Source organism: Schistocerca americana, chromosome 3 (genome assembly GCF_021461395.2).
Source record: "Schistocerca americana isolate TAMUIC-IGC-003095 chromosome 3, iqSchAmer2.1, whole genome shotgun sequence".
NCBI classification, from domain to species: domain Eukaryota; kingdom Metazoa; phylum Arthropoda; class Insecta; order Orthoptera; family Acrididae; genus Schistocerca; species Schistocerca americana.
This window is the reverse complement of record NC_060121.1, coordinates 876,921,289-876,940,287: the sequence shown is the minus strand read 5'-3', so window position 1 is coordinate 876,940,287 and position 18,999 is coordinate 876,921,289. Positions and strand designations below refer to the sequence as shown.

General features: G+C 37.6%; 1 protein-coding gene across 1 annotated transcript in view; it reads left to right on the top strand.

The window, feature by feature from the left end:
• The window catches only part of LOC124605157 (25S rRNA (cytosine-C(5))-methyltransferase nop2), a 145,851-nt gene extending 128,015 nt beyond the window's left edge, over positions 1 to 17,836 (top strand). Inside the window, exons 10-12 of the mRNA XM_047136639.1 lie at positions 3,754 to 3,866; positions 13,615 to 13,841; positions 16,580 to 17,836. Coding sequence (XP_046992595.1) covers positions 3,754 to 3,866; positions 13,615 to 13,841; positions 16,580 to 17,676 — 1,437 coding nt within the window. The 3' untranslated portion in view covers positions 17,677 to 17,836. The remainder of the gene's footprint in view (positions 1 to 3,753; positions 3,867 to 13,614; positions 13,842 to 16,579) is intronic.
• Positions 17,837 to 18,999: the final 1,163 nt, after the last annotated feature.

The following is an 18,999-nucleotide window of genomic DNA, read 5'->3' as shown; positions in this document are numbered from 1 at the left end:
TTTTCAGTCAGTAACATTTTATTAACTGCAAAACTCAGCTCTATTAAAGGAGAAAAATGAAATTGTTTATGGCGTTATATGCTACGCAGAGGGGGAAAAAAGCGTTATGGGGCAATCTAAACAGACGTGTGGGAATGACGTAGTCAGGGTCGAGTAGAATGATGTACATTGTAAGACAACGTGGCGAAGTATTCCACTCTGGATTGCCGTGAATATAAATAGAATATGTACGAGAAACATTGTCGCGGTGTTTGTTTGTCAAGAGGCAAGCTGGAGAACTAGACTTGGCCACTGTTTCTATGTTTCGATACAGTGTATCGATACGTGGAACTGTTTCAGTGTTTCGGAACAGCTGTGGTTCACTGTTTCGAAACAGTGGTGTTTCATTCCGCCCCTGTCTCTGATATCCGGACCAGATTCGATCTCGAGCCAGACACAGAAACTATATCGTTGTTTCAAAATAAGGCTGTTTCAGTCCACCTGTGCTTGGAACGGACTGATTGCATCGAAACAGTAGAGATGGGCAAACTGAAACACGTAACTGTTTCGAAACAAATGAAACATTACAATGTAATGTTTCGAAACAGTGAAACAGTTTGTGTGTTGTAATCTAATAAACCTAGACATTTTATCATCTTGAATGTCTACTGTATAGGTATGTCCATATAAACACAAATGAGGTGCGAGAGCGCTAATCATATCGCAGGAAGTATGAAACTATCACTTAGGCGTCTTGGCAGTTTTGTATTTCATGCAGCAAATGCGCTGCTTTCGTGTCGTGTGACTTTCATACTTTTAAATTGGCTGAGGACAGCCATAGCTGAAGACAGAAGAACCACCACAAACGGAACTGGAGGTGGGAGCGAACTGCAGAAACAACAGATATGGTACTGGGATTCCCACATTCCGCTAGTATGGGAATATACCCATCCTGCTAATTCCCATGCACACAAAGGGAATCATTGTGGATAATAGGCACAGTGACTATAGACTCACAAATAATGCCAAATAATTCGAATAAATAACAAAATATAACCGAAAAAATTTTGTCTTTCAAGATGTTTCGAACCGTTACTATAAATTCACCATGCTTCCCAGCCCTTCCCATTCACCATTACACTATCAGTGATATGTCAAACAGATTGCTTGCAATTATGCCTACATTAAATTTATGTATATGTATGATAACTGTCACTCTACGCCTTTTTTTTATTCAAAATGTTCTAGGCTTACTTGCGTTTCTTAATATGATTACTGTACTTGAACAGAGAAATGTATGTTATAAAAAAAAGTGTAATTTAACTGAATGATTTTCACATATTTATTATTTTGAATGTGAATAGTATGCGTTGTTTGGTTAATGTTTATAAAGCAAATGTTACGCTATTTCGGAATAGGACAGTCATCTAGAAACGAAGCTTTATTTTCAGAAATCTTAGGCTTCATGCTATTGCTTTTCAAAACGATTTCGACAGTGTTGAAAGTGTTTCACGAAGTGGTATGTTGTGTTTCAGTACCTGTGCCGAGCCCGAATCTCGTCCGACACAGAGCGGAATGAAACATCACTGTTTCGATACAATCAGTCCGTTCCAAGCACAGGTGGACTGAAACAGCCTTATTTTGAAACAGCGATACAGTTTCTGTGTGTGGCTCGAGATCGAATCTGGTCCGGATATCCGAGACAGGGGCGGAATGAAACACCACTGTTTCGAAACAGTGAACCACAGCCGTTCCGAAACACTGAAACAGTTCCACATATCGATACACTGTATCGAAACATAGAAACAGTGGCTAAGTCTACGAAACAGTGATGTTTCATTCCGCTCTGTGTCGGACGAGATTCGGGCTCGGCACAGGTACTGAAACACAACATACCATTTCGTGAAACACTTTCCAGAGTGTCGAAATCGTTTTGACAAGCAATAGCATGAAGCTTAAGATATCCGAAAATAAAGCTTCGTTTGTAGATGACTGTCCTTTTCCGAAATGGCGTAACATTTGCTTTATAAACATTAACCAAACAACGCATACTATTCACATTCAAAATAATAAATATGTGAAAATCATTCAGTTAAATTACACCTTTTTTTATAACATACGTTTCTCTGTTCAAGTACAGTAATCATATTAGGAAACGCAAGTAAGCCTAGAACATTTTGAATAAAAAAAAAAGGCGTAGAGTGACAGTTATTATACATATGCATAAATTTAATGTAGGTATAATTGCAAGCAATCTGTTTGACATATCATTGATAGTGTAATGGTGAACGGGAAGGGCTGGGAAGCATGGTGAATTTATAGTAACGGTTCGAAACACCTTGAAAGACAAAATTTTTTCTGTTATATTTTGTTATTTATTCGAATTATTTGGCATTATTTGTGAGTCTATAGTCACTGTGCCTATTATCCACAATGATTCCCTTTGTGTGCATGGGAATTAGCAGGATGGGTATATTCCCATACTAGCGGAATGTGGGAATCCCAGTACCATATCCGTTGTTTCTGCAGTTCGCTCCCACCTCCAGTTTCGTTCGTGGTGGTTCTTCTGTCTTCAGCTATGGCTGTCCTCAGCCAATCGAAAAGCATGAAAGTCGCACGACACGAAAGCAGCGCATTTGCTGCATGAAATACGAAACTGCCAAGACGCCTAAGTGATAGTTTCATACTTCCTGCGATATGATTAGCGCTCTCGCACCTCATTTGTGTTTATATGGACATAGCTATACAGTAGACATTCAAGATGATAAAATGTCTAGGTTTATTAGATTACAAAACACAAACTGTTTCGAAACAGCGTATCGAAACATTACATTGTACTGTTTCATTTGTTTCGAAACAGTTACGTGTTTCAGTTTGCCCATCTCTATGGAGAACTGATTCAGGCGTCGGGAGCTAACGTCGTTGAAGGGATCTTCAACTACCGACCAAACCGATAGATGTCGCTATGGTCACGCTACCATGATCCATTGCGAGTTGTTGGCACTAGACGCCTGTGGTCAACGTGCGACAAGCAACGAGGGTTCCAAGTGCCTCGCTCCAAGTAGGTTTTTGATCTTGTTGGAAAGACGATGCTGTGAGTATCGTGGTTGGACAGAGCTGTCGTAATTTGGGAAGTAGCAGAGTTTCGCGGGAATTGAGGATTGATACAAAATATTTTGCGCCGTATTGGTGGTCATTGTGAACTTATAAATATATGGCGAGTTTTGCTTGGCAAGCTGGGTTTGACGATGCTATTTTTTGAGACATGTCATCAACACGACTGAACACTCGAAAATATACACCATTTTGATCAGGAAAAACTAGTTATTTTTTATTTGAAAGGAAGTAAATTTATGGATACAGTTCCAATAACCCAACACTTCATGCCGTTTCCCTATCGTATATACACTCATATCCTCTCCCCGATAAGTGCCGACTGTGTTAAGCTGTGATTTTTGAAAAATTTGGAAATGTAATAATTGTTTGATTTCTCGCAGTATAATATTTATATTAAATACAGTAGTTCACATTTACTTATTTACCTGCTCCTGAGGTGGGAGACGTATTTCCGTAATGTTACTATGCAGAGAAAGTGTTTATGACCAAAAAATTATTGTAGCATGTGGGAGGTAATTTCTCATACTTTGGCATCCCGTATGGCCCGCAACATTTCGTCGAGAATGCTTGTGTATAACCATTTTCAGTTGTATTGTCGTGTACTTTAGAAGCATTATGTTTCCACATGCTCTTATAACTATCTCTGCTCTTTTGTAGCCTGAAGAAAACGAATGTATAATTGACTATGCGCTTAAGAAACGTGACGTGAAGGTTGTACCTACAGGATTGGACTTCGGAAGTGAAGGATTCACAAAATACAGGCATCATAGGTATGTATCGTACTGTTATTTATTACCTGGAGTAAAAGTGTTGTGACGAAACCAGTGAGTTTGCGAACACGTATATTATGGTAACTTTGAAGTTTCCCGATCAGTTCCATGTTCCTGAATTGGTAATGCTGTATGAGAGCCATTGTTTTCTATTGTACTTCACTTTGTTTTGTACTGTTTCCTTTCCTGGTGACGTAATTTTTTCATTTAGGAACTTTATTAAAAATGTTATAACATTGATCCGACTTTTGACTTTTAACTCCGTGTGTGATGTCTGCTTTCGCTTGGTTACGTTGCCTGCACGGCGAGAGGCAGGCAAGGTTTACACCCCCCACCCCCACCCCACCCCCCCCAAAAAAATCGTTACAGTGTGGGTGTGGGGCTACCATTCCATGCCATCACATAGCTGTTCCTGCCACCACTAGCTGGAGGACTTAATTAACAATATCTACAGGGCACGTCAAATTTTCAGTGGTGTGTTGGGAGATATTTCACAAAATTAAACTCCATAAATCCTTGGGTAATAGAAGAAATATTGAATTTAATTGATGAAAGGAGAAAATATAAAAATCAAGCAGGCAAAAAGGAATACAAAGTCTCAAAAATGAGATTGACAGGAAGTGTGAAATGGCTAAGCTGGGATGGCAAGAGACAAATGTAAGGATGTAGAGGCATATATCACCAGGGGTAACATAGATATTGCCTATAGGAAAATTAGAGACCTTTGGAGAAAAGAGAACAACTTGTATGAATATCAAGAGCTCAGATGGAAAATGAGTTCTAAGCAGAAAGGTGGAGGGAGTTTGTAGAGGGTCTATACAAGGGTAAGGACAGTATTATGGAAATTGAAGAGGACGTAGATGAAGATGAAATGGGAAATATGATACTGCGTGAAGAATTTGACAGAGCACTGAAAGACCTAAGTCGAAACAAGGCCCCGGGAGTAAACAACATTCCATTAGAACTACTGATAGCCTAAGGAGAGCCAGTCCTGACAAAACTGTACCATCTGATGATCAAGATGTATGAGACAGGCGAAACAGTCTCAGACTTCAAGAAGAATATAATAATTCCAATCCCAAAGAAAGCAGATGTTGACAGGTGTTACAATAACAGAATTCTCAGTCTAATAAATCACAGCTGCAAAATAGTAACACGAATTCTCTACAGACGAATGGAAAAACTAGTGGAAGCCTACTTCGGGGAAGATCAGTTTGGATTCTGTAAAAATGTTGGAACACATGAGACAATACTGACCCTATGACTTATCTTGGAAGATAGATTAAGAAAGGCAAACCTATATTTCTAGCATTTGTAGACTTAGAGAAAGCCTTTGACAATTTTGACTGGAATACTCTTTCAAATTGTGAAGGTGTTGGGTCAAATACAGGGAGCAAAAGGCTATTTACAATTTTTACAGGAACCAGATGTCAGTTATAAAGAGTCGAGGGCATGAAAGGGAAGCAGTGATTGGGAAGGAAGTGAGACCGCTTTAGCCTAACCCCAATGTTATTCAGTCTTTATATTGAGCTAGCACCAAAGGAAAGAAAAGAAAAATTTGGTGTAGGAAATAAAATCCATAGAGAAAAAATAAAAACTTGGAGTTCGCTGATGACATTGTAATTCCGTCAGACAGCAAAGGACCTGGAAGAGCAGTTGAATGGAATGGACTGTCTCTTGAAAGGAGGATGTAAGATGAACATCAACAAAGGCAAAATGAGGATAATGGAATGTAATCGAATAAAATTGTGTGATGCTGAGGGAATTAGATTAGGAAATGAGACGCTTAAAGTAGCAAATGTGTTCTGCTAATTGGGGAACAAAATAACTGATCATGGTCGTAGTAGAGAGGACATAAATTGTAGACGGGCAATTCCATGTCAAATCAACAAGTGCTACAACCTGAAACTCTCAGATTTTTTTGAAATTAAGTATGCATATATTACTCATAAATCATGACACAAATTAATTTTTTCACATTTTTCTGACGAAAAGTTACCGTGTAATGGACCTTCAAAAATTGAAAAGATGACAAATTTTTGACTCGCGGAACAATGTTGTTTTCTTTACAACACGTGTTCTAATTAAGCTAGAACAATAAAATTTACTTCATTGGAAAGCTCTTTTAAAGAGTTAATTGTTGAATTTACCGAATTTTGAAAAACTGTATTTTTAAAATTCTCAAAAAAATATATGTGAAAGATACACTTTACATCTACATATTCTGAAAGTTTCATCTTGGGATGAGCAAGGGATCACTATTAAAAGCAATTTTATGTTAAGGGTGGTGCTTTAAAAATTTGTAAAAACTAATTTATTTTAAATATTACGCCTACTTCTCACCAACTGTATGTTGTTGTAAAATGCAGAAATTAAAAATAACGTATAATTGACAAAAGAACATATGTTTTATGCTTCCGTAATTAATAAATACAAAATGAAAACTTCAAGAAATAAATAAAAAACACAGAAAGATGAATACCTGAGATCAGACCTAAATTCAGTTAGTAATGACTATTATTTACAAATAGGTGTCCTATTAGTGCACTTCTTCATACTTAGAACTAATCAGTCTGTTGTACATCAACATTTCTGCACTGGATAACTTATATGTTCGCCCTGTAGCAGTTTGAGGGCTCACGATTGTCACTACTCCCCTACTGCTTATGGAAAGAATGTCTGGATGACTCGGAAATGTAAAAGATGGTGACGGTCCATCTGGATGTAAGAAACTGTGATTTCATCCTTCTCCTGATTTTTTTCAAGTACACAGGTTAACCACCAGGGTCCATTATAAGCAACATATCCTTTTTATGTCTTTGAATGGTATTTTATCACTGTCAGAAACTGTCACTAGTTCAGTTTTACTATCATCAGAGTTTGAATACACTTTTCTTATTATTTTGTCCTTGCTAAAAGGAATAAAAGTGTGAAGTTTTTGTGTCCCTAAAATTTTGCAGCATTTCTCAAATCTCTCCATAAGTTTTTTTTTTTTTTTTTTTTAAGTAGTGTACTTGAAGTTCTTTCCTTCTATGCTACCCTTGGCAAACATATGAGGTTGTGTTGGTATCATTATTTGATCACTGTATGGCTGTTGCAGACTTGCTCGAGCTGCAAGTCATTTAAACGTTCCACCAACACCATCACTAGCTCCCTTCTCAGGCGAGGTGGCTGAAAAATGCCATCCAGCTTCAGTTTGGAAATCATCTTCATGATGACACAGGTTGATAAAGTTCTTCCTATTTTTATAATGAGCTGCTGCTCCATCAGAGAAATACTGCATTTTTCTTGGTTTTTTACCGAATTTAACAGTCAGGAAGTCCATCAAGTACGATTGGAACAAATGCACAGCAACAGTGTCAAGTGTTAGGCATTCTGATATGATTACAAGACTTGTGTGCTCGAGATTGTTCCCATCCTTGTAATAAGCGACAATGGGATGAATCGTTGCTTGCATGTTTGTCCGGTGACAGCCTTGAACTTCGTCCTGGATGACAAAGGAGTAATTCTCAGAAAAGTCACAGATCGCTAAGACCTTGCCTTCTTTAAGTTCATTTCTCAGTCTCTTTTGGAAGGTTGATTGTTGATTAGCAACAAATGAATGTCGTGTAAGCGATTTAAATTTACCAAAAAACAATCAATAAAGTTGTCAGATGATTTTATGATTGCTTCTAGAGATGTGTGATCAACGGAAACCCATTGCTGATAAGTTATATTATCAATATCATTAGTATTCAACAAATCTAGTAAATATGTCTTAAATGTTTCTGGGCCAGGGCAGAATTTACATTCACTGATTACATACAACTCTTGCAATGCAGTCTTTGTAAGTTTTTATTGGATTATCTTCATCCTTTGTCAGCTGAGGAATGTTACATCCGGTCAGCATGAGTTTGAAGTTTTGATGGGTAGTACACACACAGACACAATGTGTACCACTACTTCCAGCTAAAACACAATTTTTGGGATGTAGGTCTGCAAACTTCGAAGATCCAATGTCGAGTTGTGGATGGTAGTCTTTAAAGTTCGCGTAAATTTCTTTCAAATTACTTAAAATTAGCCGTTTTTGTACTTGCAGTTTTTCTCCGTTATCTCTCACAAGCACAAAATCTTTTTTCCCAGGCATTGCCCTGCTTATCTCATCAGAACAATAAAAGTTTCTAACAAAATCAGCAGTTTGATCAAGAGTCTTGCCAGGTTTTGGGTTTGGGGAAGACAAAATTCCCTTGGCCTTCACCAGATCTTTCACTCTTCAAGCCATGTAATATGTTACGTTAAATTCATCTTGAAGCTTCTTAACACTCCAGCTTTTAGGTAAAATGGTAAGAATTTCCATCTGTTTACTTCGAGATGTACATGTACGAAATTTATCTTATAGCTGACTGATCATCTCAGATTCTGCATGATCATGTACCACCACTTCTTTTTCGGAAGGAAGCAGTAATACCTTTGTTTGAATTGTTGAAGTTAATTTAATTAGTTTTTCCTTAGGATAATTTGCTTCACAGAGTCATTTCTTCTTAATTGGCGATTCACCAACGGACTACAAAGAAGCATTCAACCTTTCTAAGGCCTCACTTGCTGCAATGTCTTGTACATCACTATCACATAAAACCTTTTCACTTTCTTGTTTCACCACAGAATACAGTATATCAGGGCTTCCCAACCTTTTCACCTGGCGGACCCCTTCTTCAGTTGAAAATCCATGGCGGACCCCTAGTCAGTCCAGGTGCCATGTTCCCCGGAAGTATCAATAGTCTTTGGTTTAGAAATGAATGAACACAACTTGAAATTAACGATCCAATTGGAATTCTCACTGTATCCAGACGCTTACTAGTGGATTTACTCCCTAACACACTACAGCCTGATTAAAATTATTCGGTAATTGAAATTTCACACGATGGACCTGTCTTCCGCCAAGAGCAATCAATGTCACGTCCAAACTGTTCGCTGTTGACAAGCTGTCGCTTATGGTCTGTTCACTTCCACTATTTGGCTAATGTTATGTAAGGAGCATGCATATTTCGTAACAGTCGTGTGTGTGTGGGGGGGGGGGGGGGGGGGGGGTTGTGAAATCCGAAGAAAAATGTTGTGAAGGCGATGGAGAAACTGCAGCCTTCTTCAATGATCCTGACTTCAGCCACCAATCCATGTTAGAAGTAATAAACTGGTCAAAAATCGACTTATGAAATACGCAGTGCACTGCCAAAGCAAGTTAAACATTTAATGATGCCTGGGGCCACATACATGCCAGCAAGCGCTGTGACCGGTTGACAAAGTTCACTCCGCGCAAGCGTAAATGGTTTCAGCGCATCTAGCGCCGTGAGCCGGCGCACAAACAACCCCCGTATTGTTGCTATACAGTCGATCAGAGAAGCCGCATTCTCCGGCACTAAACTGTGTATACTTTCTCACTTGGGAACCGCAAAGGATGCTTGGGGATACGACCTTAAGCAAAAGTACACGTTTTTCACACGTAAAAGAAAATAGTGATGAATTTGATTTTCACATTTTTATTCAATAATTTGTCATTATTTCACACGATTTGGTGAAAGGTGGCCGCGGACCCCCTAGAAAGAGCCGGCCCACCCCTAAGGGGTCCACGGACCACAAGTTGGGAAGCCCTGCAGTAGATCATCATTATTTTCTGTGCTAGACGTATCACAAATTTCTACTCGTGCAATATTTTTACAGCAGTTGTCACACTCTTTTTGAATTAAAGTTAAGAAAGGTTATCTTGCTATCATCCATTGTGAAACAGGCCATAAGTTTTTCTTGTGGTTATTGTGGCCCTTTTCATTAAATGGATTACAGCACAAAGCTGAAATTTTAGGCATTTTGTATTTCTCAAATGAACAAACTAATTAAAAAAAAAAAAGTTTTTGAAGTTGAATGCCCCAGCTTTCTATATTCAGTACTACACAATATTACTTCTCTATTCTTTCACTTCCTGTAAAAAAAAAAAAAAAAAAAAAAATCATTACGTTAATAGTATGCAAACATTAACTGGTTGTAGGCATACAAATTTACAGACTCTTGTGAGGTTTGTACAAAAGTACCTTTAAGCTGGATTCAAAACATATTTCAGAGTTAATCACATAATTTCACTACAGTTGCCTCGCAACAAAAGAATGTGTGGGTCACTTTCAACAATAGGTGAAAATTGCAGACAATATTAACCAGAGATAAAATACTGAATAGAATGCAGATAGTAACACCAAAGAATCATTTTATATATAATCCTTAAAATGAGAGATAGTTCCTTTTTTCCTTCTTTTTTTCCCGTGGTTTTACAGCTATTAATAAATAGTTAGCACCAAAGTTTAATAAGCAGTTATTCATTTCAAAAGTACAATTGGTGGCCCATGTAACAAAATCCAACACTGTAATATTTTCATGTTTAGCAAAATAATAGAAATTCACCTATCTGACTGTGATTTTGGTTAATCGTGGTAAACATAAAATTGCTTTTGATAGTGATCCCATGCTCATCCCAAGTTGAAACTTTGAGATTATGTAGATGTAAAGTTTATCTTTCACATATATTTTTTTGAGAATTTTAAAAATACAGTTTTTCAAAATTCGATAAATTCAACAATGTTGTTTTTATAAACGATGTGTGTGTGTGTTGTCTGTGTATGTGCGGATGGATATGTGTGGGTGTGTGCAAGTGTATACCTGTCCTTTTTTCCCCCTAAGGTAAGTCTTTCCGCTCCCAGGATTGGAATGACTCCTTACCCTCTCCCTTAAAACCCACATCCTTTCGTCTTTCCCTCTCCTTCTCTCTTTCCTGACGAAGCAATCGTTGGTTGCGAAAGCTTGAATTTTGTGTGTATGTTTGTATTTGTTTGTGTGTCTATCGACATGCCAGCGCTTTCGTTTGGTAAGTCACTTCATCTTTGTTTTTTATATATATTAAACTAATGATGTTTGGTATCATATAAAAGCTCTTTTAAAGAGCTTTCCAATGAAGTAAATTTTATTGTTCTAGCTTAATTAGAACATGAGTTATAAAGAAAACAACATTGTTCCGCGGGTCAAAAATTTGTCATTTTTTTCAATTTTTGAAAGTCCATTTCATTAGAAAAATGTGAAAAAATTAATTTGTGGCACTATTTATGAGTCCTATAGGCATACTTAATTTCATTTAAATCCAAGAGGGTAAGGTTGAAAACGATGGTTTCATTTGTTGATTTGATGTCGAATGACCCAGACTGGCAATGGCAAGGAAAGCGTTTCTGAAGAAGAGAAATTTGTTAATGCTGAGTATAGATTTGTCAGGAAGTCTTCTCTTACAGTATTTGTGTGGAGTGTAGCCATGTATGGAAGTGAAACATGGACGATAAATAGCTTAGACAAGAGGAGAATAGAAGCTTTCGAAATGTGGTGCTACAGAAGAATGCTGACGATTAGATGGGTAGATCACGTAACTAATGAGGAGGTACTGAAATACTATTGAGAGAAGGGAAATTTGTGACACAACTTGACTAGAAGGAGGGATCAGTTGTTAGGACATGTTCTGGGGCGTCAGGGGATCACCAATTTAGCATTGGAGGGCAGTGCAGAGGGTAAAAATCGTAGAGGGAGACCAAGAGATGAATACGCTAAGCAGATTCGGAAGGACTAGGTTGCAGTAGGTACTGGGAGATGAAGCAGCTTGCACAGAATAGAGTATTATGGAAAGCTGCATCAAACCAGTCTCTGGACTGAAGACCACATCAACAGCAAAACTAGTCAATAAAATTCCTCTGGGTTTGTGACTGTATTGTCATTATGATCCAAACTTTGGTGGTTTTTACATACTGACAATGCGGTTACAAACCCAGAAGAATTTTATTGATTGTGACAATGACTGTGGAAGCATATATTTATATCCATAAACCTAGTAAGTTGAGCTTCACCATATGTACAAAAGTCTCCAGTATTGAGCATATGTGTATTATTGAGTCAGTCATGAGTTTAGTAAATTAATATTTGATTTATAATGAATAGTAATTTTGACAAAGTTATGAGGATATACCGCCCAAAGAATCCAAATCAGTTCCACATGTTAATAGGTGTTGAAGGCCAAAAAGAAAATTTGTGTCAGCAAAATTGTGGTTTTGTTATGTTCGAATAGGAATATGTTCCACAGTAATATACGATGAGTGTCAAGCATAGACTTTGGTGGGTTTTGGGTGACTCAAATAATATTAATTCTATTTTTTTTATAATTATGTCATCATGTTAAATACTTGTGAAGTAGTAGAATAATAGTGTTGTTGATTTTAAATTACCTATTGCGCTTTTAAAATACTTATAACTACGAATGGAAAATCCAAATTACTGTAACTAGTCACATGCATTGTTCTTTTAAGAGTTTTTGATTACCATTCCTCCATCAGGTGGATTTATTCCAGTTAGTAATAGGTGATTTGAATATTCAGCTTTGTGGGCAACCTATAGCACTGCCATTTATTGGCCTGAGGCTGCTTTTCGAGACATATTTGCATTATGCTCTGTTTCTAGTATAAAATACAGATAGGCTAATAGTAATAAAATAATGTGTATTTTCATTTGATATCAGTTCTAGTTAAGCTTAACCTAAAATATTCAGATGTATGTAATTTGAGGATATTAGTTGCCTCGGAAATTCCTACTCCAAACAAGCATCATCAAACGAAATAATAATTTTATGACAAATGTTGACATTGTGAAAAATGGTAGAAAAGCTAAAGGTAAGTTTTAAGAGTTCTGTCAGTGATTTACATACAGTGAAATACTGTCACACTCCACAGGCCAACCACAGCCACGTGTTAGCTCTTAAAGCTGTATATTGCCTCAGAAGCCTTAACGTGTGCTGGTAATTCATGTCCATGATTTATCTTGTTTGCTCTTCCAGGAACTGTGAACGAAAGAGAAATTTTAAGAATTAACCCCTATTGTATCTAAGATTTTACTTTCAACTGAAATATATTTCTACCCTCTTCCAATTTGAGTTCAGGCATTGTATTCTTAACAGTTCCTTGTCACCATCACTGTTGCTATTGCTTCGTACAGATTAAATGTCATTACCACTATCTCTATACCAACTATTTTCCATGTCACAAGATATTTGTGAAACACTAACCAAAATTCAGGGAAGTGCAAAATTAACCCTGTGGCTTATAGTGTCCACTACAGTGGACAACTGTTAATGGACACTTCTTTGGCATTTTCAGTCAGTCCTGAGGCTGCAAATGCACCCAGTTCACTGCAGTGTGTACTCCCTACCAGTGTTGTGTCCTTCATGCATTTGCAGCCTCATGACTGATTGATAACACCAGAGAATTGACCATTAAAAGTTGACCACTGCAGTGAAATTCATGCACCACAGGGTTTAAGACACTGAATTTCTTCCAGCTCCTGAAGAAAGTATTCACTTTGTATGTGAAAATATTCCTGCTTCCACCACAGTACACCTGTACTCAGCGCGCACACACACAAAAACATTATTAGTGTATGAATGTATGCTATCCTGAGTATATTTGTTAAATCCAGTTGTCTGTTAATAAAATTTATTACATATGGAGCAACAGTAGTGTAAGTGATTGTTTTGCTTAATTTCTATGTGAAATTTTGTTTTTAAAAGAAAGGAACCCTCTGAAATTACAATGACATTACATCTTCTTTGTTGCATGGCTTTGGCAGAAAAGTGTAGTTTCTCAAATATAAAATATAAAAATTTGTATATTTTATTTAGGATGTTAACATGGAAAGTTTCCTACAGGTTTCATCCATCACTGAAGCTAACACGCAGGTTTTATCCACACACACACAATATGGATGGCTTTTTTGTTGCAAAGTTAAAGAAGTTTTCTAATGTAATTCCAAAACCAAAGGATGAAGATGAAGGTGTTAATGGTGACCAAGTGAATGATGAACCTGCAAATGAGGAATCAGTAGAAGAAAGCGACAAAGTTGCTGTAGAGAACATTCAAGGGAAAGAGAGGAAAGGTGTGTAACTTACCGACTTGGTTCAATTGCCTCTGCCTCATAGGTCCTGTAGAATTTCTGATTTTATATTCTCCCTAAGGTTATTAACTATGATGAACTGCTACTAAAAGACATACTCACACTGTAGAATTTGGTTTTCATTCCTCTTCTCATTTATCAACAAACAGTTTTGTCAATCAGTTAACAACACAAATGCAAAGAATGTTTGATCAGTTGACAAGTAATATTATTACAATTAATGTTATTCAACAGAATAACTGCTACATGTTGTGAGACTCGTTGCGAACTCTACCAGACTGAGACATATTAACTGCACATGTTAAGTACAAACTTTACCCAGCTGTTCTTCGTTTGAGTAGTGGCCACAGCTGACTAAGTCTTTGTGTGTGATGCCTGTTTATAGACACCCATATTATAAAAATTACAAATTGGTAAATACTAAGCTACTCCATTTTAGATTTTAACATAAAAAACAGAAAAATTAAAAAGGACGGTATTATGAAAAGATAGATTGCGACTTGCCATGGAGCGGAGATGTTGAGTTGCCGACAGGCACACCAAAAGACTACTAATCGCTTCAGCTTTCTGCCAGAAAGCCTTTGTCTGAAATAGACAGCATATACACAAACATTTGTGCAAACACAGCTCACACACTCATGAGCAGTCTCTGGCTGCCAACGCCAGACCACAGTGTGAGCTGAGTTTGCATGAATGTTTGTGTGTATGTTGTCTATTTCAGAAGAAGGCTTTCAGGCCATAAGTTTACATGGTTAATAATCTTTTTGTGGTGCCTGTCTGTGAATTAATATCTCCACTATATGGTGAGTAACAGTCTATCCTTCATAAAATATTGTCATTGTTCCATCCTGGATTTCCCAATGTAAAATTAAAAAGGATGAAGATTCAATAGCCATTGAAGTAAGTGGCACTAGCAGCTGTATACGAGGTGTGCTGATAAAGAAACCCGAATGGTTGCTGTGCGCATTGCCAGCTTTGTCAATGACAAAGAGAAGAGTGTAGGAGTAACCTTGGAACTCTCACTGACATGCGTACAGAATTTCACAGTGCTGTGGGGGTTAGTCTGGCTGTTAGTCTTCTTAGAAACGGGTCATGTGTCTGGGCTCCGTCGGAATTATGCTATGCTCTACAGTGGAACAAGGTGTTAATGTCAAATTCCTTACAAAACTTGGAAAATCCACCACAGAAACATGTGATTTGATTTCATTGTGATCAGTGTCTATCACATAAGCAAGTTTTCGAGTGGGTTAAGAGGTTCAAGGATGGTAGGGAAGACGTCGAAGATGATCTGAAATCGGGAAGTCCTTCCACCTTGGAAACTGTAGAGAATTGGTGGAAGTGAGCAGGATTGTTAGAGTAGACCGCTGCCTGAACATTTGAGCAATTTCAGAACTAGCCCGCAATCAGTAAGGAAACCATTTAGCTGATTTTGGATGATCTGGGCATGACAAAGGTTTGTGCTAAAGTGGTGCCAAGAATCCTCACAAACAAGCGAAAGCAACATTGAGTAGACTGCTGTACTGACACTCTTGAAAACATTGCAAATGACTACCTCAGCAAAGTAATTACTTGTGATGAAACATAAATATTCCAATACAATCCAGAGACTGACAGTCCGTGCATTGGAAGAGTCCTTAATCCCTTAAGAAGAAGAAGAAGAAAGCACTTGTGAGCAAATCAAAATTCAGAGCAATGACAATTGTTTTTTTCGATGTCTGAGGGGTTATCTACATTGATTGGGTGCCTAAGGTCATACTGCCAATCAAGCATATTATGTAATGGTTCTTGGAACCCTCCATGAGGGTGCGTAACGGAGAAGATCAGATCCGTGGAAGAATTGCTCATGCACTCTTCATTAGGATGTGATGTTTATGAAGAGCTTCTTTTGGCACAAAAACAACATTCCAGTGAAGGAACATTCATCATATTCATTTGACCTAGCATTGTGTGACTTCTTTCTCGTCCCAAGACTGAAGTCTGCGCTCAAAGGAACCAGGTTCAAGTCTGTGGATGCCGTGATGGAGAAAGTGACAAGCCTCCTCAACAGCATAACAGAAAAATTCTTGTAGAACAGATTCCAACCATAGAAAATTCACATGGAGCGGTACACGGATCGTGAAAGAGACTACATTGTAGGTGAAAACATTTGTTGTGTAAGGTTTTTAAATAGAGTTACAGCATGAGTGGTTTCTTTATTGCCACACCTTGTAATTAGGCATTGGCACTGTTTTATGGGAGAGCAGTTTTAACGTGCATGAGGATTATCAGTCTGCCTAGAAGTTTCTAGAAAGTTAATTCTTCTAGTTGGAATAATTAACATTGGACCATGAGAATTTTTAACACAAATTGTGAAATATAAAGTTCTTTTGGAAAAATAAAATGTTGGGTGAAGAGAAGAGAATAAGGGCTTTTAAATGACCTACGTCAATCAACAAACCATTTTTAGCAGTATTGAATTTTGAGATTCATGTAGTTTGCAGTTATAGCAAATCACAACATTTCTTTGAATAAAATGTTTTTGTACAAATTAAATGTGCTATTGCCATAAGCAATTGTTATAGTGTGAGTAATAAAGTTTGATGAAATATTCCTTGAATAAGAATTAAGTTATTTCATATAATTGTTGTATATGTACTACTAATGAAAAGGGGTCGGAGGAAAAAATTACATCAGGAGTGGTATAAGAACAAACAGAATAATTCTACATTGCTTTGTTACAGGTAAAAGCTTACAAGTGGAAACAGGCCCAGAGGAAAGTGTAACTCCGGATGTTAAAAGTCCAGCAAATAAGAGGAAGGAGAAAAAGAGGAAAAGTGAAAGTTCACAAACAGAAACCAGTCCAGAGAAAAGTGTAACTGAAGATGTTAAAAGTCCAGCGAAGAAGAGGAAGGTGACAGAGGAAGGAAGTGGAAGTTCACAAGTGGAAACAAATCCAAAGAAAAGTGTAACAGAAGATGTTAAAAGTCCAACAAAGAGGAAGAAAAGACACAAGAAAAAGAAAAAAGCTATGGTGGTTGAAAATAGTGAAACATCTCATGTTTTGACATCACCAAATAGTGTAAGTACTTCAGATACAAATTCAGCACAGGCAAAAGGCAAAGCGAGCAAGAGAAAACTAGAGCAGGCACACACAGGGGACGAAGCGTCACCCCCTAAAGAGAAACGTTCAGATGCTGCTAAGAATGGAATTCCCTCTGGTCTGAGTAAAAATCAGAAGAAAAGGCACAGAAAGAAACTAATGAAACAGAAATTAGCATCTGGTGGCCAGGAAGTAACAGTAACTACTAATGGGAAGGCACCAGGTGGGACACAGGAGAAACAACCACAGAGCCTTACGATGAAAGAAAATCACCGAGACAGCAACGAGAAAAATGTTTCGCTATCTAAGGACCTAAACATATCAACATTTTCAGATATGCAGTTGTCAAAAAAGGCAAGACGGCGTCGAAAGAAAAAAGCAGAAATGGTTAGTGAGAAACCTGGTGGTGATACTTCAGTACAGCCAGTAGATACTTCTGTAGAGCCAGTAGCTGTTCATGGAGAAAAGAAGAAAAAGAAGAAGAAGAAGAAACTATCCAGTGGCAGCCCAACTGAATCGACAGGGCATGCTGTACCGCAGAGAGTGTGGGAAAGTGGTGACGTAGGTCAGTTAGTGACAAGTGAAGAATTGCAGTTTTCCAAAGCAAATAAGCCACAGGTGAAAGCTTCGAAGATAAAGGAGAAACTTGTGGGTAAACATGTCTCGTTCAAGATGTCAGTTGCCAACAAGAGATTAAAAAAGCAGAAGAAAAAGGTAAAATCCTCAGTTGGCCTGTGACCAGTGTACAAGAATAGACTCCTTTATTGCTGATGAACAGAAGGTGCTATTTGTGTGTAGAGAAGACTGTGGAGTGCTGCACCTGCTGACAGGGTGGCTTTTGTTATCACTTCTTTGGAAAAGAAGATAAGAGTGGCTATTAAACTATCTTGTTTTTTTATTCTGATGTTTGAATCTTAATGTTCCATCTTCTTCCCTTTCCCCAAAGTAAGGTGTGCGTGCTTGTTTATTTATTTGTATCTGTATCCAGAAGAGTTGAAGCATAGAATGGCAGTGGTAGTGTGTATTTATCTACGGAAAAATACGTATTCATGATGCTGAACCAAATACCTTAATATATCAAAAAAATTTACTGTGTCTTAACATATGCTGTGTTAAATACTGTTGCTGTCGTAGAATTGACGATTGATTTGACATTAACAGTTATGGGAGCAGGAACAGAGGTAAACACTTTTGTTTGTTGTTGTCTTCAGTCCAAAGACTGGTTTGAAGCAGCTTTTCACACTATTCTACCTTGTTAATGTCTCATCATCTTCGAATAACTAGCTGCTAGGCCTTCCTTTACATTTTTACTCCCATAATTTTCCACTGTTACCAATTTCCAGTTTTGTTAATGTTTGTCATATAATCTCTTTTCAAGAGACAGTCCATCCTGTTCAACTAATCTTGCAAGTCTTTTCCTGTCTCTGATGGATTTACATTGTCATCAGAACACCTGAATGTTTTATTTCTTCTGCCTGAACTATAATTCCATTTCCAAATTTCTCCAGATTTCCCTTGCTAGTTGCTCAGTCTACAGATTGTATAACGCGTAGCTTAGGCAAACCCCTGTCTAACTCCCTTTCGAGCTGCTGCTTCCCTTTCATGTCCTTTGACTTTTACAACTGCAATCTGGTTTCTGTAAAAGTTGGAAATAACTTTTCACTCTCTGTATTACATATATGCTGCCTTCAAAATTTTAGTGTGTGTAGACCAATCGGCATTATCAAAAGCTTTCTCTGAACTTACGACTTAGTACAATTGTAGGTTTGCTTTTCTTCAGCCCACCCTGTGAAATAAGACTTAGTGTCAGTATAACCCCCACATGAACTATATTTCTCCGGAACCCAAACTGATCTTCCCTGAGGTAAACTTCTACCAGTTTTTCCATTCTTACGTAAATAATTTATGGCAGTGTTTTGTAACAATGCCTCATTAAACTTATGATACTATTCACACCTGTAAGCACCAGCCTTATTTGGTATTGTAGTCATTACATGCTTCTTGAAGTCAGGTATTTCCCTGTCATACATCTTGCACACCGGGCGGAATAATTTTGTCATG